General features: G+C 41.9%; 1 protein-coding gene across 4 annotated transcripts in view; it reads left to right on the forward strand.

Moving 5' to 3' along the window:
• The window catches only part of LOC126281172 (unconventional myosin-IXAa-like), a 312,562-nt gene that overhangs the window by 231,291 nt on the left and 56,849 nt on the right, over positions 1 to 24,422 (forward strand). For all 4 annotated transcript variants that reach the window (XM_049979854.1, XM_049979856.1, XM_049979857.1 and 1 more), the window contains one exon: positions 15,376 to 15,549. In XM_049979854.1, coding sequence (XP_049835811.1) covers positions 15,376 to 15,549 — 174 coding nt within the window. The remainder of the gene's footprint in view (positions 1 to 15,375; positions 15,550 to 24,422) is intronic.

A 24,422-nucleotide genomic window follows, 5' to 3' on the forward strand; every position in this document is an offset into this window, starting at 1 on the left:
ATTTTGGCCAGACAGACCATGTTGACAGAGGTGGACCTGTGTCGAGAGGAAGTTGTGCAAGGCCTCCTCAGTCTGTGATGTATTTAAGGCCTTCTGCATCTAGGTGTTGCATGTGCAGACCATCCGCATAGCCATCCCATTGAAGGTGGGCTAAAATGGGGCAGTGATCAGATATTCACCGGAGTTCCAGCGTTAGAAAGCTTGAAGCTGAGTCTGTGGGAATTGGAGGCCACTTTCCGACACCAGGGCGCAAGGTGCCCCTTCAGTGGCGAAAATCCTCGCAAGGGTGTGGATGGTAACAGGGGTGGGGGTGGATGCACATGTGCTGCATATGGGAAGTTGGAGGGCACACCCACCACCAGCAGACACATAACATCTTGAAATGGCCTCCTGAAATCAGCATGGATCCTCTCCCAAGAGTGGTTAGGTAGGGTCTAGGGTCAAGAACATTTAGCTGTGGACAGTTGATTGAGGGAGCAGGCATGACAGCAGCAGCAAGCGCATTAACTGTTTGTATTGATATTGAGACAGTAAATGCCAGAGCCTGGTCAGTGCCTTAGTGTCATCCCACATTATGATGCATGAAGGAACTGATGAATTCATGGCCAGAGTAGGTTTGGAATGATGACCTGGAAGTCAGAGTCCTTTGTAGCCAGTGTTAAGAGCTGGTAGCACAGCTGAAATAATTGTGAAGAATCAGTCATCTTGATAGGAAACATGCCCTGACCACCCCTTCTCGACCATCGACAAAACCTTAAGCAGGGCTGGGTTGTGGAATGGATGCTGAGGTGACCTCATAAACAGTCCGCAGGAATTCGTCCAAGATTGTTTGCTTCTGTTGATCTGGGGCAAAACAAACTGTTTCCTGGTGATAGAATTCTGCATGGTGGCCAGGAGAGAGGGAGGACAAATGTCTGTGTTAGAACTTATGTACATGAAAGTTATTGCACCATAAACAATAGCTAAAGCTTCCATCTCATTTTGGAGTAGTTGAACTGCGCAGCATTACCTTTTGGAGGTCAAGGTAAGGTTGTGCACTCCAGACCATCTGATAACCGGAGTGGAAAAACAGTCACAGTGCTGATCTCACAAGGCATTGAGATTACGAGTCATAGAAAACTTCAATGATGGCACTGACGTCCATTTCATCACCCAATGACGGTGGCTGCTGCAGCATGCGGCGGGCAGGCACCGATGAGTAGGGGGGGGGGGGGGGGGGGGCATGGTTGGCATGCTGTCCTCTTACTCGTGAGAGGGCATAGGACAGGACCGGGGATGGTGTCTATGTAGTGCCATCCTGGTTGGGTTAGTGATCGGCACTGGAGGTGTCAGTGAGAGTGTTAGAGACTAGGGCTGCACAGGACACAACAACAGAGGTGGTGATGACAAAGGCGGCAGTGGCTTCATGTATAGCAGTGGTTGCACTGGCTGTGATAGTCACATAGTGGGGGCAAAGGAACAGCAGATTTCAATCTACCAGGCAGTGACTTCTCTGCAGTCTGAACGGGAACAGGTAATGGCGGTGGCAGGGGCAGGGGCAGGGGAGGCGACAGGCCCTTCCAAACAGGCCCCACTGTGAGTGGCTGCAGCTGGTCGATGTGACGACATGTCCACCTGTCAGTAATGTGGGCGACCCACAGGTGCAGCTTCAGAGGACCTGCCAGGTACATACTTCTGCATCTGAGTTTTAAACGTCTAAACCATGCTTTCAGCGTCACCATTAGATTGAGGGTTGAAATGGTGGAGCTGTGAGATGGCAGGCACCATTATCCTGTCAAAAAGATGCAAATTCTCCAGAAATAGAGTCGGGGTCATTATCAGTAACCATGGTATATGGACATCCCTCGGTTACAAAATCTTAGGCAGGGCTGAAATAGTGGCCGCTGCGAAATTGGATCAACAATGTACCACATAGGGGAAACTTGGAATAAGTGTCCACTTCAATGAGCTAACATTGATTTAGTAATTACCTAACAAAATTGACATTTAGACGCTCCGATGGGCACTGCACTGTCGACCAGAGGGATAAAAGGTGCCTGCGGGTAACCTGTTTCTGAACACAGCAAGTGCAAATAGTGATAAGCTGTCTAATGTCCCCACCTTTGCCTAGCCAATACACTTGCCGGTGAACCAAAGCTTTGGTGTGAGATGTTCACCAGTGACCGACATGCAGAAGCTGCAGTACATTGCGGCATAAGGAAGAGGGAATCACAAACCAGGGAGCAGCGTCCTCTGTAGCTAACAAAAGCACCCCATCAAACACAGAAAGGCATGTTGGAGGGAGAAGTTGTTATGCAAGGGATCCAAGGCACGGCTTCGGGTTTTTGTGGCCAACTGTGCTGCACAAAAGAGACAATGTGACTAAGAACAGAATCTGCGGCGCAGCCAATACTGTCATGGCTCTAGTGGTGGGAAAACCACCAACCACGTTTGTGTTCTCAACATCTAAATAGAAACAAAGCAACTCATCCTAATTGAATGCTGAGTCTGACCTGCTCAGAAGGCATCATCCTTGGCATTTTGTGCCATTGGCCGGTAACAGATCTGATAATGATAATGGGAGAGGAAGAGAGCCCACCATTACAAATAGTGCGCTGCCTTGTCTGGCAGTAGCCGAAGGGTAAAAAAAGAGCGATCTGAGAATACCACTGCTAAGCAGGAGAAGTATTAGAAACATAAGCAATGAGCTGTTCAGACCTGTTCGTGTATTTGTGCAGCAACACCATACCAAGACTGTGCTGAGAGGCATCTGTAGCCAACGCGAGATGCTGACCGAACCGAAAAGTGGCCAGACTGGGGCAGAGTGTAATTTAAATGTAAGCAAAGTGAACGCTCTATCACGACCTGGTGACCAGAAAAAAGGCACATTTTTACACAAAACTGTGTGCAGTGGCTGAGCAATTGTGGGTGTATTTGGTAAAAACTTATGGTAGTATGCCACTTCACATAGAAATACCTGCAATTCCTTAATGGAGATTGGTCGTGGCAGGGCCGTAATTGAATCAACATGGTGACACAATGGTCTGTCCCCTGTGTGAGAAACCTAAAAACCTAAGTACTCAATTGATGGCTGAAAAAAAAATGAGATTTGGCAAGATTGCACTTGAGGCTGAAAAACAGAAAACAACAATTTGAGATTGCTAGGTGGCCTTTGGTGGAAGAATGTGTAACAATGATATTGCTGAGGTAATTAATGCAGCCGGATACAGAGACAGTTGGCTGCTCTAAAAAATGCTGAAAAAATTGTGGGTGTGCTAGCGACACCAAAAGACAGACATTGATATGAGGTACGTCCACAAAGTAAGTTCTGTGTGGTTATATAAAACAAATGTGTACAGACACAGACAAAATATTTATGGTACAAAAATTTACAACTGTTAAATTACTTTTCTACATACATTCCGAAATTTTGTAGGCACTTGTCATAGCATCGCACAATTTTTTGTATGTCTTCTTCATAGAAGGTTGCCGCCTGTGTATTCAACCAGTAATCTTTGGTGCTTGTTCTGCACTGCATGGTGCAATTTGTTAATGGTCTTGCAGTAACCATGTGTATTGATTGTTTGGCCTCGTGGTAAGAAATCAACCTTAGTTGAGGACGAAGTGTGCCTCCAATCCAGTGATTGCTGTTTTGTTTCAGGGGTGTCATACGTTACCAAAGTTTCAAACCCCGTGACTATCTGAGCGTGTCAAAAACTGAAGTGCACTGCCCATCCGTTGTTTTTTGTGTTGTTCAGTAAGAATTTTGGGTACCCAATGTGAGTAAAGTTTTCGAAATTTCAGTTTTTTAGTAAAAATTTCATGAATTAGTGATAGTGAGATTTGCGGAACTTCCATAGCAGGGGCACTAAGTTTAAACTTACAGTTCTGCTTAATCTTCTCTTCAATTGTGTGAACCAGTTCATCAGTAACCGCAGGCAGACGTACACTTCGTTCTTCGCCATGCACTTCATCACATCCTTCATTGAACAGTCTGACCCATCTTCTAACCATTGAATCACTCGTGACATTTTGTCCCTAAACCTCGCAGATTTGCCGATGAATTCCCTTTGGCTTAACTTTCTTTGCATTTAGAAAACGAATCACAGGTCTGATTTCACACGTGGCGGCATTTTCAATTAAGGCTGACATTATAAAGAAGGACTACAAAGCACATGTCAGCAGCAACAATCTGAAAATGTCGAACATTTATTCTCCTTTAGTCAGAGTAACTGCCGCACTTGCTTGGAACTGCGATCGTAGCACTTGCGCGAATAGAAATAGAAATGGAACTTACTTTGTGGACGACCCTTGTATATGGGTCACTTCTGACAGATCAATCTTGGAAAAGTGGTGGCTGTCTGACAATTTTGTGAGCAACTCTCAGGGCGGGGCAAAAGATGTGTATTTATCATGGACTGTGTGTTGATCCTTTCACTGAAGTTGCCTCAGAGGCAAAGCATACCCGATGGCATCTTAACGATGACCTGTGATGTAACCCATACTCTGAAAGAAATAGTCTGAATGACATTAAGCGACATCAAACAGTATATTTTAGCCTGAACAGAGTCAAGCAACAACACAACAGGCACCTGTCGCACAAAAAAAAGTGTGTGTGGACTCTTTCACATGGTAATGTGGGCCTGAAGACCAATACATGGTGTGTACGACCCGGGAGATCTGGGAAAAACCCAGGAATTTTTTCATCTGGGAGAAAATTGGGAAAAATCTGGGAATTTTTTAGAATTCTGGGAATTTTTCATTGTATTGGTTTTCAGTTAAGTTTTTGTAATTTTTACTGGTAAGAACTGATACTCTAACAAAGGATATTGCTGTATCCCGCTACTGCAGGATAATACTTCAACAATAAAACATAAATGAGAGAGAAAATAACTTGAATTGCAAAGGAAATGCACCATATACAACAACGACACACAGTGCTCATGCAAGCATCTGCCAACAGCAAAAAGTGTCAAAGGCTTTAGGAAGACTATGCAACGCTTCATAACAACAAATTGCCTTCAATGAGCATGAAGTCACAACTGTTTACATTAGATTTGTTTTAGCAGGTACCAGCGGGCTCATGCGCATGTGCAGTTGAGTCTTGTTTGAGTAGTAGATTCTCTTGCTTCTGGCTCTAGGAATGTGGCTGTTGGCTGTGCAAGCAGTCGCAGCAAGCAGCTGTATGCTACCGGGAAAAGGGGGCGCCAAATTCGTAGTCTTGAGGGAAAAAAAACTTGTTTCACAAAGCGCCTGGCATCCAGCGCACGTTGGTCTATGGATTATTCATATGGTTTTTTAACACATCCTTGTTGGTTTTGGAATATTTTTGGACACATTTTAAGTTGATTTCTGAATGAATCATAAGTTGATTTTTGAATGTGTGCATAGTGTACCTGATGTGTCTGTCAGGACTTGGCATCTACAAATAATCTTTCCTTAGACAAAAGGGAACAGGGCTATACGAGCTGAGCAAAGTAAAACTGAACAGATGAATGCCAATCGCTGTCTGATTATATGGTTGACTGGGTCTGCGAATGATCAGTGTTGTTCTAATTACTAGCGAAATCCATAGATTCAGGCTACCGGAGTGGGGAAATAAACGACTAACAGGAATAAGAGGTGAGAAAGATTACGTATTAACTTCTCAGTGTACCCAAGAAAATGAAATTTTGACAGAAACTTTTTGGCCAGATTGCTACACTAGTAAGGACCAGTTGTACAATCACCTTCTAATAGTCACTTAAATTCTATTCTGGAATTAACATGGAAAAGTGTTGTATGAACATGTAACATTGCCTAATCGGAGAATAATCACAGGGTAACTAAATCTGTGATTCTGGCAGGGTTAGTGAAGTTAATCGGCGAACAAATTTTAACAATGTCGTGCATTGCTACACAATTAATGAAAAGATTGTTTGTGAGAACGAGAAGAAACGGGGACATCACACAAATTATGGCAGAATAAGACGATTACAAAATTATATAAAAAGTTTGTAATACTACTTTTCAATCTCATACTTGAGAAACTGGTGCGTATGAATGAAATGTGAAACTATTTTCTAACGTAAAGCTTTTTGTTTGTAGTAGGCCTAGTAGGCATATGATATTGGTACTTCTTGAATTATATTCTGTCCTGTTATAAAAATGACCATTTGTGCCAAAACAGTTTCATTTGTTTGGTGTGTGGTACAAAATTGCTGCAATATTAGAAAGGCTATTTTGTTTTATCTAGCAGACAGTGACAAAATAGACGTAATCAAATTGAGAAACCACGCCAGTCTTGCGTATTATTTGTATTAACAGCTTTTTCAGTATTAGATAACGACATTTTGATTTTTCATGTAGCAAATCGTGATGAACTTTGACGAGGTAATAGATTCTTTCGCAGAAAAGAAAGCATGCCATGTAAAGCTCTAGCAAGATAGAGAGAAAAAAATCCTAAGAGCTAAGGATGAAGAAATGTGTACTTCTTTCTTGTCCCTTGTCTTTGTGTATCCTATATTTAATTTTATGTCACTGTGTATCATATATTTAATTTTATGTCACTGTGTATCGTATATTTAATTTTATGTCACACAAAACAGCAAGTCATTAACTAATAGGAGTTAAAAAGAGTGCAAATTTTCTGAAGAGTTCTTGTTCTCCCGATTACAAATAATCCCATTTGCTGTTTATTGTGGTAATTTTTTTAAAGATGGGCAGGCTGTCAAACTGGCTGACTGGGAGCAGGAGAGACACCACAGGACATTTCAATTTCCACTGTCCACATCAAAGATATTTCCAAAACATGTCTATTTCCCTGAGTTTGTTTTATCAAAGTGCCGGGAAATTCTATGCCTGTAATAAAACCATAACCATTCAAAGGATTGATAAGCTTTGGAGTTCCGAGGGAAAATATATTTTCACTTAACATGGAAAAATTGTTTTAACCTGAAAATCCAGGAAAAATCCAGGAATGTATTTTCCATGTCCACGTATATACCCTGCAGTAGCACAACTTAGCCTAGGGGAAACAGAGACAAAAACTCAGAGCAGAGGAACTCCAGTTGCTGATATAGAACTTGATCTGACACACAATTTCCGTGATTGGTGATGGAAAAAAACGTCTAACCTGAATGTGTCTGCAGTATGGGAATGATCCACAACAAGGAAGGTGAAAGGGCAAACAACACGTTTTTAAGAGACAGGAGCAGAGAACTGACTCAGGTTCGTAATCTAATGTTTATTGTATCTAACGTTCATGAAACCTGTGTGAGGGGAAGCCCAAGGCCACATACGTTTGTGCATTCACTAAAGTCACTGCATCTCCTGTGTCCACTTCTAGTGATTTATAAAACACACGCAAGACAATAAACAATTTTTAAGTTAACAATTATTATAGAGATACAGTTTATTTCTATTGGTACTTATGTGTCCACCATGTTCGAAGAGGAGTTAAACACTGATGCAGTGTGGCCTTTCTTTTAGTGCTTGTTGCAAACTGCCTCACACTTAAGGGCACACAGCGCACTCGTGTTGGATGAAGCAGCACCAGCAAGACAGAAAGGGGCACGTGCCTGCTGCTATGACACAGCCTGTTGCTGTTGTGGCTGTAACTGACACAGACCCATACGATGTTGAGTTGAAGGTTGTACTGCTGCAATGGCTTGCCCGTCATCCTGAACACTTGCAGTTTGCCCATTGGGTTGACTGAACAACTTCTGATACCTCCTTGCACTCAGCAGTCTGATTGCCTATGACCTGTGACATTTCATAGGATTGTGCTATCTTGAGTACATCTGTAAATGTTGGATTCTCACACTGAAGTGCTTTTTCGCATACTTCCCTGTCTGGGGCCAGACAAATAATATTAGCCACCATGTGATCAGCACTGGATTTGTGAGGGGTACTAGTGGCAAAGTTATGATGACAGGTCAACCCATGTAATTCTGCAGCCCAAGCTTTGTGAGCTTGGTTTGGATGTTTCTGACAACGTAAAATCCTACATGCATCACAGTGAAATGCATTCTATCTCGGTAATAGGTTGAGAGGAGCTTACACACTTCCTCAAATGATAAGCTGACTGGTCTTACAAAAGCACAAGTTGGCATAACAACTGACAAATGTGCGGCAAAAGCAAGGAAAGAAAGAAAGCCCGACCCAGGTTTGCATTGCCCACACTAAAAAAACTGGAATATTGGTGTAACCGTGTTTTGTAGGAGTCCCAATCTTCTGCGGATTCATCATATGCCGGAAAGGACGACAATTGCACTGATGGAAGAGTAACCTGCCATGAACACGCAGATGCCACATGACTGAGAGTGGTAGTGAGAGCCTGCTGCTGTTCTGTGAAAGCTTGCTGCTGGGCAATGATATGTTGGAGCATTTCCTCCATCGAGATGTTTGTCAGATGACTTAGCACTGACACTAACATGTGGAGAAAACGTAACCTTCTCTCATGTGTGTTCATAGATTTCCCCAGCAAAGGAGATGCTTAAAGGTCTCTCGGGCATGCAGCTGGGTTGACTGGTCGTTGTAGAACGAATTTTCGACGGCGTAGTGTGCGATTAGCATCAGGTTACTCCTGTTGACTGACGTGACTGCCAAATTTGACATGCCTTCAAGATGATCCACCGAAAGCGACAGCCTACATACCATACACGGCAATGTATCTGGAAAAAAAAGGCAGGATTCTAAGACATCATAACATCAAATGCATCTACCGCCCGCCGCCAAAGATCAAGTCCCTTGTAGGGACAGTGAAGGACGATTTAGGACTCCGGAAATCTGGAGTTTATTTCATACCGTACAAATGTGGGAAAGCATATTTGGGGCAAACCATTCGCACGATAGAGGAAAGGTGTACTGAACACAAACGGCACACCAATCTCCAACAGCCTACAAAATCTGCAATCACAGAACATTGCCTCGAGACAAATCATCGTATGAAATACGAGAACACAGAAGTCCTCCACAACACATCCCATTTTTGGGACTGTGTATACAAGGAAGCAATTGAAATCCGACTGCACGAGAACCTTATTAACAGGGACAGTGGATTGCAACTTAGCCAAGCATGGAATCCAGGAATAAAAGTTCTGCAGGACCAGCGGAAACGGGGCACCACACCCACCGAAGGCGGCATGCGTACTGACGCCCATCAGTCATCTCGTCAGCCCAAGCTTCCCCCACCACAGCGGCCTGCACATCCCTCAGTCCATACACGCAGTCAGTGGAGGGGAGAGGCGACAGGTATATATACCACACCACCCGTCGGCCTAGGACGTCAGTCAACAAGAGTAACCTGATGATGATGGCACCTTACACCATCGAAAGTTCGTTCTACAAACACCAGTCAATCCTGCTGCATGCCCAAGAGACCTTCAAGCGTAACCTTCTCTGGTCACCAAGTTCTTTATAGCAAGAACAAACATGATTTATGGAACATAGTACTTTATAGAGCAACATGTAAAATCCAGTGTGTGCACAGCTTTGAACACATTGACCAGGCAACATTAATACAGTGTAAAGAATAAACTGAGCACTTGTTTGCAATTGTGTAAATAATGCTGTTTATTTGGTAACTCACCAGAGCGCACCAGGGGGCTGACCGAGGCAGCCTCTGTAAGAGGTCCTGTGAACTGTATGGATGTGCACTTTCTCATTACAGTTATGACAAGTGAAACTGCACTTGTGTGTGAGGCTCTGCATGTCTGCTGCCCATGCTGAGCAAGACTGTCCATGTTATTTATGACAGTTAATAAATTGCAGTGTAGCTGCAACAAGGTGTGTCTCCTGACTGTAGTATTCATTTAACAGAGCACAGTGGTCCTCAAAAGACAAACCATTAGGGTTGCAATTTCTGCCCAACTTCGTAAAACAACTACTGGTAGACAAAAGTAAATAATATTGCTGCTCACTGGAAATGTTAAGCTTGTAACAGTATAGTTCAAAACATCAGAAGTAGACTTCCCAGCTCTCGTAAGATTCATTCAAGGGAGCAAACAGCAGTGGGGACGAAGCTTCGACCACTGACTGATGTGGGTGGCGTTGTGCCACAAGCTGCTGGAGAGCAGCCTTTTGAGCTGCAGACTGTCGCTCAGGCAGCTCTTGCTTCTAAAGTTCCATAAACTTGGGGTCCATATCACTGACAGTGGTTGAGAATGTACCATCAAAAACATGATAGGGTAAGTCCATGTTGCCATCTAAAGTATCTGTGTCCTTAATAAACGTGCAGTCTGTAAGCAAAGTAAAGTTCACTATGAGCAGACAGCAGCAAGAATATCAGTAACAGTATCCAGAAAGTCCAGGTTTATAGTATGGTCAGTATATTTAAAGCAGCTAGGTGTAAAAAGTGTTTTCTCATATGGCTTGCTGTACAAGAATGAGCCGGGCATGTTGCTTAAGCCATTGTTGTCAGTGGTTCAGCCTAGGTGACCTGCCGTCTGCACTCCTCACTCATGAGTTGTAATGCCTCTGATCCGCTTTTGATATCCTCCGTTGGCAGGGATATTAAATGCAGGACATAATGTGTGATTTCAGGAACAGTGAGAAGTTATTCTTTTGGCTAATAAAGCCAGATGTTGAACTATGACCCTAATGTAAGGTGTTATTCAAAAACCTTTGAGATAATTGAGGTCTTTCTTCAGGAAATGTCATATAGTTTTTCTTGATTGGTCTTTTAAGTTGACACCGACAAAAATATCTTTGACCAAAAGGTTTTTTGTAATATAGCAACAGAGTTTTCAGTCATGAAACATTAAACAGATTACTTAAAGGCTAACAAGCTAAAGAACAGAAAAGTAATAGTTTGCAGAATTCTTCCACTGTTTCTTTGAGAAACACTTATGAACTGTTGGCAAGTAGAAAAAGAGGAATTTCTGTCCATTCTTCACAAGTAAGCATACATGTTAGTTGAAATCTTGGTACAACATTAAAAAAAATAAAAAAAAATGAAAAAAAGGTAACTGACAGCTGGGAGGGAGGCAGCAGGTGCGTGGAATAAGAACATGGTGTGCGCATCAGCAACAGTGAATTCATGCAATGCACAGTGGTGATTACATGGTGAAGTGGGTTGGCAGGAGGTGAGAGAATAGAGGAAGGGGAGACTGTGGGCCAGTGGGTGTGATGCAGAAGGCATGAATGTAGTGTCTTGGGACAGAGTAAAGGTGGATGTGAGGCATGGGGTAATTGAGATTGAGGCCAGGCAGGTTGTGATAGAGTGATGTGCTATAAGGACAACTCCTGTGTGTGTAGTTCAGAGACACTTGGGGGGCGATTCTGATGGCATGAGTTGTGAAGTAGACACTGAAATGGATACATTGTGCTCAACAATGTTTTCCTCTACTGGGTGGTCGTCTGTCAATTCTTCTCTTGGCAACAGTTTGATAGTGGTCATTCGTTCAGGTATACAGCTGGTTAGTGGTCAGGACAATATAAAATGCTGGGTGCAGAAATTGCAGCAGAGTTGTTTGCTTTCAGGGACGTCCTGGATTTTAATGAGATAGGATAAGCCTGTTATGGAAGGGAAGGATGAAGTAGTTGGTGGGCATATTGGACAGGTTTTGCACTTGGGTGTTCCACCGGGATACAACCCACTTGGCATGGGGTGGGTAGGTGTGGCAGAAGGATAAAATGGTTCAAATGGCTCTGACCACTATGGGACTTAACATCTATGGTCATTAGTCCCCTAAACTTAGAACTACTTAAACAACATCTATGGTCATTAGTCCCCTAGAACTTAGAACTACTTAAACCTAACTAACCTAAGGACATCTCACAACACCCAGCCATCACGAGGCAGAGAAGGCAGAAGGATGGACCAGGATAAAACATAGATTGTCAAGGCAGTGTAATACCTCTGGGAGCATTGAGAAGGATTGTGGATAGGGTGTTCCTTATTTCTGATCTTGATGTTAAGCAGTCAAAGCTCTGTTGATTGTTTTATGATGGGATTGCAGGTGGTTCTTATGATTGTTGGGTTGGTTACGTGTGTTTGAGAATATTACGTGGGAAATTGTTTATTATATTTTGGGGATAGTGCCTGTTTGTGAAGGCCTTAATGAGGTCTTTAGCACACTGGACAAAGGAATTTTTGACACTTCAGACGTGCCTTCCACATGTGGTCAAGACAGTATGGGAGTGGCGTTTGGTGTGGAAGGGATGACAACTATCACAATTTATTGCTGTTGATGGTTAGTGGGCTTTATATTGACGTATGTAGAGCAATCGGAGGTTGACATCCAGGAAGATACCAAGTTTTGACGATGGCCAGGTGAAACAAATGGGAGAGAGATAATGAGGCTATGAAGGAATGAGGGTAGGAAGCCTCGTAGAGCACTGAAAGTGTTTGCCTGACATGGCTTCACAGGCCAGTGGGGTGCAAGAGAGAGGGGAAACATACTTTGCACAGCTTGGCAGTAGTAGTTGACTTTGATGGACACTACCTCACCTGATGACACAGCACTTCTGTGATTTGCATAGCTACACGGATGCACGCAGACTGTGAAATTGTTGTGTATGCAAGAATGATGCTTTTCTGTAGGCTTCAGACTGGTTTGTGATGTAGCTAACTGCCTATTTTGTTAGACACTTGGAATAGCTCTTACACCTCTTACAACATACTCGCAAGTGCTTGTCTGATTGAAAGTGGGTAATACCGAACCACTGGATATCGAATGATAAGAAAAGACTTGTCACTCATCTAGATTTAACACAATGCTCTGACTTCCGGGCCCTGGGCCAAGATCATGAATATATCATTGGCAATCCTGTACCAGACAAGAGGTTTGGGATTTTTTTGTGGTTTAGAAAGGTTTTGTCTAGATGGCCCATAAACAGATTTGCATAGGAGGGTGTCATATGGGTGCCCATGGCCATGCTACAGGTTTGTTTGTGCAGCTTCCCCTCAAAGGAGAAGTAATTATGTTTGAAGATGTAATTTGTTAGATGTATAAGAAATGAGGCGGTGGGTTTGGAAATGTTGGAAAGCTCAGGTTGACCAACGTCTCCAACCAGTTGCCTTAGCCTAACCTAAAGTATTAATGATTCAAACCATCCCCATCCAGTTACCTCTGAGATCCCTACTCATCACAGTTGACAACCACACCTGCTGCCTTCCTACCAGCCAGTAGCCACCAGCCACCCTTTCACACCCCTCTCTTCACTATTTGGCTTTCTTTCTCCCCTCTCCTGCTTCATCTGACAAAACACCTCAAGCCAATGAAGCTCTAGAACTGCAGTTCTGCCACATTGTATTCAGCTGTGTGTGTATACACACTTGCTCACTCGTGCATGCGTGATGTAGCAACACGTGTGTGTGTGTTTGTGTGTGTGTGTGTGTGTGTGGGGGGGGGGGGGGGTTGCACATGTGCATGGGCACATATGAAATCCCTGGAGGAATAAATGCTCATTATTATTTTTCCTGATTTAACTCTATCAATATCAGCCAGGGTGGGAGAGTTTGAGATATTTTACGCACATTTTTTGTAATACATTTCAGAGCTTTTGGAAAAAAAAGAAAGAAAAAAAAATTCTACCATTTTCTGTGACTGTTTTAAATATTTCAGTTAAACTTGATTCAAAAATTCAAGCCTGACTGAGGTTTAACATCAAATGTCATTTTCAGTCAACAATAGCATTAAAACTGGAATGTTCGACCCGTGACCCAAAGCAAGTATCGGTGGGGCCCAAGAAGTTACATAAAATTTAGTTCATGCAAGGTTATGATAAATTGAATATTTTCAGTTTCGAACTTCCACCGCGAGATGCTCTTATCTTATTGGTCCATCTCATGCTTTTCCTTTGTGTCCAAACCCCCCGCCCCCCTCCCCATCAATGGTTATTGATAAACTTTATTATGGTATATTACGTGTGGCCAATAAATAATTTTCTTCTAATGTGGCCCAGGTAAGTTAAAATTTGAACATGCCAGCATTAAAATACATTTTCAAGTTCTGGGCTGTACTTACACATCAGTGTCACTTTTTGAAAATATGTTGTTAATGAAAGCTGACAGCAATTAATGAAATTTGTATTATTGTATTTGTGTGTAAGTATGGTAGTCATAAAATATATTTTTGAAAATGCATTGATATTGCTGTGGTTAAGTGACCTGTTTCATGAGTCCAAGTCCAAATTATTTTGGTATTTCACAAATTCAAACCTCTTGGTCAACAGTATTACTGTCAGTGTCAACTTAAAAACCAATCTTGAAAAATGGTAACGTGGAAAGAGCTGTCGTGGGAGAAGTGTAGGCCAGCAGTATTACATTTATACTGAAATTAATGAAGCTGGAGTGTGGGATTAAGACATCTGTGTTCCTAAACATCATTTGATTGGAGGGATATGACTGTTGGACTTCAGGAATTAAAAATGAGTAGCGTGATATGGTGAATACTGTAGGCATCAGTAGCTTTTGCATCAGTCTCCACACATCATCCTAGAAAGTGTGTGTGCAGTGGGAGCCAGAGTAAACTCCATTGTTGACGAAGTGGGGTCCTTCCACATTGTGGTGGTTCACGTTAAGTTGTAACTTTGGAGCATTTTTCTCTATAGTCTCTCTGTATCACATGCCTGCTTCCACACATTGCTGATATATGAGGAGAATAGGAAGTGCTCCAATACAGACTACCCTTGAATTGAATACGTTTTGTACTAAGCCAGAAGACTGACACCCCCCACCCACCCACACACACACACACACACACACACACACACACACACACACACACTTATTGTGCATCCTGAACTGTGTATTTCAATTAAAATAACTTTGCAGCTGGTCGAGTGTTAACTGTCATGCAGCAACATGCAAAACTGACTCGAGTGTGACTTGTAACATGCCAGCAACATTTCTGTTCCTGTTCACCTACGTGATCTGTTAATACAAAGTTGTTTTATTCAAGTTACAGCTGAATTTTTAGTGTATTTTTAGTTATAAGACAAATTTCATTGAATTATGGGCAAAATCAATTAAACAATTAGTTGCATGTGCAACCTGCTGTGAACGAGTTTCTGTGGCTTTTCACATATTTTGGTAATGTTGCGGTTGCTTACCACGTAGTTCAAAGTCCCCCCCCCCCCCCCCCCCCAAAAACAAAACTTATATATAAAAGATGGTATTTTGAAATTACTCTGCATAATTTTATTTTCTAAAATCTTGTTATACGGAGTAAGGTATGATCATGTGGAAATGGGTTGCATGTATGTTTGATGAATGTGTCAGAGATGGAAGTGTGTAATGAACCATGAGTATGTTTTATTGGGTTACTCCTTTGTAAAGCCAAAGGAGAAAGCAAATGTTGAATCTGAATAACCATCCCATATGTTTGTGCCGCCCTCTTCTTTTGAAAAGGTGTTTGTATTTATAACAATTGTGTAGTACTTTTTCTGATTGATGTACTTGTTATACAGATCTTTAAGATCGAGAGTGAAGAAGGCGAGAAACCAAGTGAGGTGGACAGAGTCTTCAAGCAAGCACTTCGAGAATTCAAGGATAACCTCGTGGCTACATACAGTGTTGCAAATAAACAGGGTGATAAGGCATTCAATATTCAGTATAAGGATCTGATTGCTAATTTTCTCCATGTGAGTATAGCTTCAAATAATTTCTTCTTCATTTTTATTTTATTGTAACACAAGTGCTATTAACATTTGAGCTTAAGGTGAGATTTTATATGTAGCTGAAGTTAGTGAGGTACCTTATCTTTTAGGATGCCAGGAAGAAGCCTAATGTCGTTGTCACGAAGGTTAGGTACTGGTTGGAGAAGAACAGGGGAAGGATATTATAATCTGTTAGCCTATCGTCTCAGCACGTTCTTTAGTAATACAGGGAAACCACATAAATCGCCATTCTGATGACCAACTGTGTATTTGTAATAATTTAATGTATAATTCTGCCGTCTTTAGTGTGGATAGGGACTGTCAGTGCTGTGTTCGAATGCAGGCTGAGCTGGTGACCCTTCGCTCACAGCTTCAGATGGTATTTGCTTCAGTCACACAGCTTGAGGCTGTTGTCAAGACATCACTGTGGGGGCTGGACACAGGGATCCAGAGATTGTCCAGCACACCCCATGTGTCCCCTGATTGTTACACTACTGTAGCCACCTCAGTTACTGCCCGCAGTGAAATTGACCCCCCACCTGTGGTCAAGCGAGGTTTGTTTGATGGTGTGGCAGGTGTGAAAGACTCCTCAGGGGCTGGTTGAAAGATTTCTTTGTTTCGTCTGACAAACAGGTTTCAGGTGCTGTCTGTGGCTGATAAAGATCCTGAGCCAGATGCAGAGGAAGCCTCTTGATTTGCAGCATCTGGGCATTTATGGAGGGTGTGTGTACTGCTAGTTAGGAGCCCCAGTGTTAGGTAATTAAGAGGGCCCTTAGGGATTTGGTTGCCAAGGAGGGGAGGAAGTCCAGTGTGCATACTGGGAGGAGTCCTCCCAGATGTGGAACGAGTGTTTCCGGATGCCATGAAGACCACAGGGTGTAGCCAACTGCAGTTGCAGGGTTGCCACAAGTTCTGGAAATCAGGGAATTTCAAACATATCAGGGAAATTTGTAAAAAGAAAGGGAAAAAAAGAAAAAAAACTGCAAGAATCTAATTTTTGTCTCAGTAGCATGAAATTGTTTGTTTACTGAGGTGTCGTGCTTTGTTGCTGGCTGGGCACAGCTGAGTAAGTACACTGCTTCCCGATTCTCTCGTTCTCACTGCTGCTCCCCTTCCCACCTCTCCCCTCAGCTTGCAATCAGTGCTGCCATCACTACTTGCTGCTAACCTAGCAGCTGTTGATGAGAGGCAGGACGGCGTGACGAGTAGTTTGTTTGGGTGTGATTCACAGAACTTGTTGATACAGTGGCTGTAGACAATGGTCATTTGTGCATGAGTTGTCTCTGAGTGATTGCGCGAATGTGTGACTGCCCTCGTTTTCTGACAAAGGCTATGGCCAAAAATTTAGTTGTGAGAGTGTGATTGTCTTTTCTGTGTGCCTGTCTGTGGCTCGGTTGGTTGGTTGGTTTGGGGAAGGAGACCAGACAGCGAGGTCATCAGTCTCATCGGATGGGGGAAGGAAGCCGGCCGTGCCCTTTGAAAGGAACCATCCCGGCATTTGCCTGGAGTGATTTTAGGGAAATCTCGGAAAACCTAAATCAGGATAGCCAGACACGGGATGTGGCTCAGTGATCATCTTTACGGTGAGTTGCTACCTATCCCCTTTCGTATTGATTCTCAAAGTATTTGCACAAGTTAACTGTTGCGTGGGTGATCACTACGGTCTCATTTCATCAACATGGTGTCTGTGACATGTTAATAACTGTCCACACGAGTGGACTTTCATGATGGGCCAAAACCACAGGTCATTTCTGGGGGTATTTCTAATGGATTGGACTTGCCGATGTGAAGCCCATAGTTTCCCACTAACGTTCATGTCCTGCCTGTCAGATCTAGCGTCACCGATCTGTCTACAGGCTGGGTCTGTCTGTGTGTGTGGCATACTGCTGTGGTTTTTCATGGTTTATCCATGGGCCCAGGACTTTGGTGCTTCTCGGCAGGCCAGAGACCACGGGCAATGGATTTCAGGAATTGCGACTGTCTTGTCACAAGTACATTGTACAGTGCGGTGTTTTATAGATATTTTATTTATTCTGGTACATTTTGGCAGTTTGTACACTATGCGCTCCTGTATTTCTTGAAAGAAAAATCACACAATACCTGTAAAATATTAGACATAACACAGTGGGTAATAACCTACAATAATGAACATAGTAGAAACAACACTTTATTCACGGTCACCTACAGTGTTGGTTTTCACAGATCTTCCCCACCTTATACATTTCTTTGAAGAGGCCTACGTTTTTCTGAGGCTGTTTCTGAAAGCAGTGAAAGTATTTTAAATCTGTCTTGCGACTCCAACAAAATGCATATTTTTGTCACCAAATGGGTTTCGCTTTATTGAAATATATAACATCAGTGGTCTGAATGAAATGTGTATACCATTTGGCTTGCTTTCTCCATCTAAAAGCAATTCATTACATGAGATGTTGATGTTAGTACTTAAGATTTTTTGCTCACACATTTAGAAATACAGAAATCCTTACATTTTTGTGTCAACTTATTTGTTTACTACCCTTGAGATCTCAAAATTTGTCAAGGGAAACTGCTAAAACTTTTGTGGAAATAAGGGAAATATCAGGAAATTTGACTTGAGCAAATTTGTGGCAACCCTGAGGTGGTAGCTCATGTCTGTACTACTGAAGTGTGTTGCTTTGGGGTTGGAAGTGGGTTCTCTCTGCTTTCTGGCAGACATCTGAAGGTGAACACTGCCAGCCTTGCTTGCAAGATGAAAGCATGGCTCACCATTAATAGCATCATGGGCAAGTTGGATTGCGGACCTTTGGTACAGAGCTGAGTGGAGGGTTAGAGGCTCAGACAATTCTGCGACCATGTTGGCAGCAGATTCCTTGAGTTGCACCATAAGGTGGTGGGGCTTTGGGTTCCTCCCAATAGGTCAGGCATTTGTTACTCACAGGAGGCAGATACACTGTTAGTGGGGGCTGTTTGGAGTGGACTGGGTGGTTTTCTAGGTTAGATGGTGTTGGGGAAGAATCAGAAGGAATTCATTCTTGAAGGGTATAAGTCAAATACAGGACAGGGTTATACCTGGGAACCACAGGTATTATAGTAGTAAATTGTCATAGCTGTGTTGGGATATAACAAGAGCTCCAAATGCTAATAGAAAACACTGGAATTCAAATTGTTATAGGTGCTGAAACCTCAGATAAGTTCAGACAGAATTTTTGTAAATGACCTAAAGCTGTTCAAAAATGATCCAAGTCCCTGACACAGAGGATACAATTGCTGAAACATTCAAAGAAAACCTGAGTATCATCTCAAATACATTTTTTACTCATACAATTGTAGTTGGTGGTGACTTCATTCTACGCTCAATATAGTGGCAAAAATAATGTCCAAAACTGGTCATAGGTATAAAACATCATCTGAAATTCCAGAATGAGATTTTCGCTCTGCAGCGGAGTGTGCACTGATATGAAACTTCCTGGAAGATTAAAACTGTGTGCAGGACCGTGACTTCGAACTCGGTCGGGACCTTTGCCTTTCACAGGCAAGTATTCTGGTGGAAGGTAGGAGATGAGGTACTGGCAGAAGTAAAGCTGTGAGGATGGGGCGTGAGTCGTGCTTGTGTAACTCAGATGGTAGAGCACTTGTCCGTGAAAGGCAAAGGTCCCGAGTTCGAGTCTCAGTCCAGTACACAGTTTTAATCTGCCAGGAAGTTTCATCATCTGAAATTGTTGCAATTGCTTTCCCCAAAAATTACTTGGAGCAGTTGGTTCAGGAGCTCACTTGAAGTGTAAATGGTTGTGGAAACATACTTGACTTCATAGGAACAAATAATTCCAAGCAAATAAAGAGCAGGGATTAGTGACGACAAGGTCATTGTAGCAGAACTGAATACTGCAATGTCCAAACTCACCAAAAATAAAGGAAGTATATATGTTTCACAAGCAGATACATTTTCGCTGAGAGAGTCTCCATCCCTTCTGAATCCGCTATGTAACTGTAGACCAGATGTGGCCAAAATTCAAAGTAATAGTGTCTACTGCATTTGGGAAATTTATATACTAACTAATATTAAGAGATGGAATTGATACCCCCATGGGACACAAATCGGGTTAGAACAGTGATGCAAAGCAACAAAAAAGCATGGTAAATTTAAACGAAAGTTAAATCCTCAAGATTGGTGAAGTTTTACAGAAGGCTGTTTATACCATTTCTCACAAGCGGCTTCTAATCAACTTGCATTACCATGGAGTACTGACGTAATGGTGTGACTGGGCTTGTGATTTCCTGTCAGAAAGGCCACAATTCAAGATAACTGATAGAAAGTCATTGTGTAAAACTTTCTCCAAGGAGTGTTATAATGTCCTCTGCAGTTCCTAATCTATACAAATAATTTAGAAGAAACTTTTAACAGCTATCTTAGACTGTTTTTGGATGATGCTGACATTTGCTGTCCAGTACAGTCTTCAGAAGATCAAAACCAATTGCAAAATGATTTAGGCAAAATACCTGTATGCTGTAAAAATTGGAAATTAGCCTTAAATAATGAAAAGCGCGAGGTCAATGACGTGACTTAAAGGAATCTGTTGAATTTCGCTTACATGATAAATCACATGCAACTGAAGACTGTCAGTTCAACTAAATACTTAGTGATAAAAATTACACCACTTAAATGGGAAGAGTCACAAATATTAACCTTAAATATTGTTCGAGTGACTGCTTAGTGAGGACAGAGCTGTAAGATGTAATGCATATAAGCGAAATAGTGTAAAACCTTCTTCAGTATGCCTTGTCATGTGTAGGCTGACTTCGAATGGGGAATGGTACTGAATCAAGGGGTGCTGAGCAAGCAAAGGGACATGTCATATGGGAAAGCAGTCTCAATGTTAGAAATACAGTTTAAACCAAGAACTCGGAAGGATGGTTGACAGCAGGAATCCAATATTTTCGTGAAACACAGTGGGCACTGCACAATGTATTTTTGAACTTCTGACAATGGTGGTTTCCTGCTGGGACATTTGTATGCACTGCATCGTATTTGATTAACAGCATACCTTGCCAGCCAATCTGAAGATACCTTGTATAAGGCAAAATGTGTCATTGGAGGACAAATAAAATAAAATAAAGTAAGTAGCAATCAAGACTGTTTGCTCCTTCATATTATTACCAGTGGTTGCTGTCTCACACTGCCATGCATTGGAAGAAATAAAACTTATTTCTTTTCCTTAGTGTAATTTTTTTTCATTTTGCTGGCACAGACCCATCCAGATGTCCTGTTTCAAAGTGTACAGGAGTGGAATGTCTCACACGTACCATTATCTATATCTTGAGGCTGCAGACTCCTTTCTCAAAGATGCAAACATCAGTTACAACTAAATAATCACATGCTGCTCCTTTATTGTACATGTAGTTCACCTCTGTTATCTACATTACATGTTAGATTTTACTACAGCATACGACTTTAACAAAGTTCACAACACATATTAGCCTTCGTGTTTTGTGTTGTGTATATCCTCTCTGGGTTTCCCTTGACAAGTGACATCGTGACCATTGTCATGCCCGGTGAGGTTCCATGGTCTACAGCAAATCTCCTAGGTGGTACGGCATTTTCATGGTATAACTGCTCTGATGAACCAGTGTCTCAAGGCACACGAGTCCAGGTGCTCATCCCCCCTGGCTTGCAGATATGCTGTGCCCCCTTTTCGCTCTAATGACATGCACAAAAGAAACAATTTTGTGCACAATTTGCAGCAAAATAAAAGTTTCCTTACTAAAAGAACAAGATGCTTACTCAAGATCACAACTAGCCTTTTGGTCAGAGAGAGAGAGAGAGAGAGAGAGAGAGAGAGAGAGAGAGAGAGAGAGAGAGAGAGAGAGAGGGGGGGGGGGGTTATCAAAACACTTTCTCCAAAGTGATAGGTTACCTCTCAGTCTTCTACTGTATGGTAAGTACATGTTTTCTACTTGTGCTTGCTTTCATTTAATTTTTGACAATTCATTTCTTTTTGATTGGAAAAATTCCTCTGTACGCCACATCTAAAGGTGTTGCAAAATCTTATCTGTATTAATATTTCTCATAGTTTGGGTAAAGGATTAGAAATACTGAACAATGGTAGATCTCTGATAGCAAATAGACAATAGTTTGTTCTCAATATGAAATACTCAATGAAACTAGAATAGTTGCATAACTTCCACTGCCTAGATTTTCAAATACATTAGATGTAGTCAATGGTACATTCAAGTCAAAGTATATATTGAGATGCAGAGTGCAGCGGAATTGACAACACAATTTAAGCTTTTAATAATGGTAATTTAACACAATTAAAATTTTTAATTATGGTTATTTCAATTCTCTCTCTCTCTCTTTTTTGAAGCTTGCCTAAAAGTATTTTGTATAATAGTTACTTTTTTAACACATCAGTGAGATGGTCTTCATTCTTCTCTGAATATTTCTCTGCGTAATGTGTAAGAGTATCAGTTGCCATCTTCTGAAGTCCAAACCATAATGTAGGATTTTGGGTCTGTGTTAATGAAGAATCTGTTTGTTTATTCAATTCCCCAAACTAGTTTCAGGCAATACAGCCTTTCTTCCAAAAAATGAAAAATTAACATCATATTTACATTACATTGTGAAAAAACATATAGTAACGTGTACTGTCCGGTTCCAGACATCTGGAATGTTTTTTCATAGTGTGATATCACTAAAGTAATTACCTAATGATGATCATTTTTCTTGTTTTAGAATAAAAAACTCACTGATAAAGGTGATATTTTTCCAAAACTAGTTTGGAGAATTAAATAAGGTGGCTGAGCGGTTCTAGGCGCTTCAGTCCAGAACCACATGGCTGCTACAGTCGCAGTTTCGAATCCTGCCTTGGACATAATGTGTGTGATGTCCTTAGGCTAGTTAGGTTTAAGTAGTTCTAAGTCTAGGGGACTGATGACCTCAGATGGTAAGTCCCATAGTGCTCAGAGCCATTTGAATTAAATAAACAAACCGCGTTTGTTTCCATGTGGACCCAGAATGCCATATTGTTCTATGCAGTCACAGACCAATAAGAGGAGAGTTCCATTTACAAGGAAGTCCATACCATGTTGTAACTTTGTTGTGTAAAGGTGCCTGGCACAATAATCATAGGTTTTCTTGAGCATGGTGTTTAAAATATTGCTTTCAAACACCACATAGAGAGGAAATGGGCTTTGTCTAAGAACAAATTGGGTTTGTGTTTTACCTTGTTTCCAATAATTTGAAAACACAGTTCCCCTGCTTCCCTTAGATGAGTTAGTAGTAATTGTTGCACAGTTTGAATTTTAAAATGATGAAAGTATGGACCTACTGTTGGAATTCTTCTAAGATTCTTGTTTGAAATTCAGAGTTCAACAGTTTATTACCTGAAAGAGCTTTCGGAGATTGCTGTAGCACTAGTCTCACAATTTGTACGTGTTTGAGTATTTACACAGCTACTTCTTAGGCAAGCCCACTTGAAATAAATTACCCACAGAAAATGGTTCTAAATGTTGGCACCACTCCAGATACAGGGTGGTCCATTGACAGTGACCAGGCCAAATGTCTCACAAAATAAACATCAAAAGAAAAGCTACAAAGAACGAAACTCGACTAGCTTGAAGGGGGGAACCAGATGGCGCTATGGTTGGCCTACTAGATCGCGCTGCCGTAGGTCAAACGGATATCAACTGCATTTTTAAAAATAGGAACCCTCATTTTTTCTTACATTTTCGTGTAGTATGTAAAGAAATATGAATGTTTTAGGTGGACCACTTTTTTCGCTTTGTGATAGATGATGCTTAATAGTAACAAACATATAAGTACATGGTATCACGTTACATTCCGCCAGTGCGGACGGTATTTGCTTTGTGATACATTACCCGTGTTAACATGGACCGTTTACCAATTGCGGAAAAGGTCAATATCGTGTTGATGTATGGCTATTGTGATCAAAATTCCCAACGGGCGTGTGCTGTGTGTGCTGCTCGGTATCATGGACGACATCATCCAAGTGTCCGGACCATTCGCCGGATAGTTACATTATTCAAGGAAACAGGAAGTGTTCAGCCACATGTGAAATGTCAACCATGACCTGCAACAATTGATGATGCCCAAGTAGGTGTTTTAGCTGCTGTCGTGGCTAATCTGCACATCATTAGCAGACAAATTTGCACGAGAATTGGGAATCTCAAAAATGTCGATGTTGAGAATGCTACATCAACATTGATTGCACCTTTACCATATTTCCATGCACAAGGAATTGCATGGCAACGACTTTGAACGTTGTGTACAGTTCTGCCACTGGGCACAAGTGAAATTACGGGACGATGACAGATTTTTTGCACGTGTTCTGTTTAGCGACCAAGCATCATTCACCAACAGCAGTAACGTAAACCGGCATAATACGCTCTATTGGGCAACGGAAAATCAACGATGACTGCGATAAGTGGAACATCAGAGACCTTGGCGGGTTAATGTATGGTGCGGCATTATGGGAGGAAGGATAATTGCTCCCCATTTTATCGATGGCAATCTAAATGGTGCAATGTATGCTGGTTTCCTACGTAATTTTCTACCAATGTACTACAAGATGTTTCACTGCATGATAGAATGGCGATGTACTTCCAACATGATGGATGTCCGGCACATAGTTCGCGTGCGGTTGAAGCGGTATTGATTAGCATATTTCATGACAGGTGGATTGGTTGTGAAAGCACCATACCATGGCCTGCACGTTCACTGGATCTGACGTCCTTGGATTTCTTTCTGTGGGGAATGTTGAAGGATATTTGCTAGCGTGATCCACTGACAACGCCTGACAACATGCGTCAGAACATTGTCAGTGCATGTGCGAACATTACGGAAGACGAACTACTCACTGTTG

Source organism: Schistocerca gregaria, chromosome 7 (assembly GCF_023897955.1).
Source record: "Schistocerca gregaria isolate iqSchGreg1 chromosome 7, iqSchGreg1.2, whole genome shotgun sequence".
Taxonomy (NCBI): Eukaryota; Metazoa; Arthropoda; class Insecta; order Orthoptera; family Acrididae; genus Schistocerca; species Schistocerca gregaria.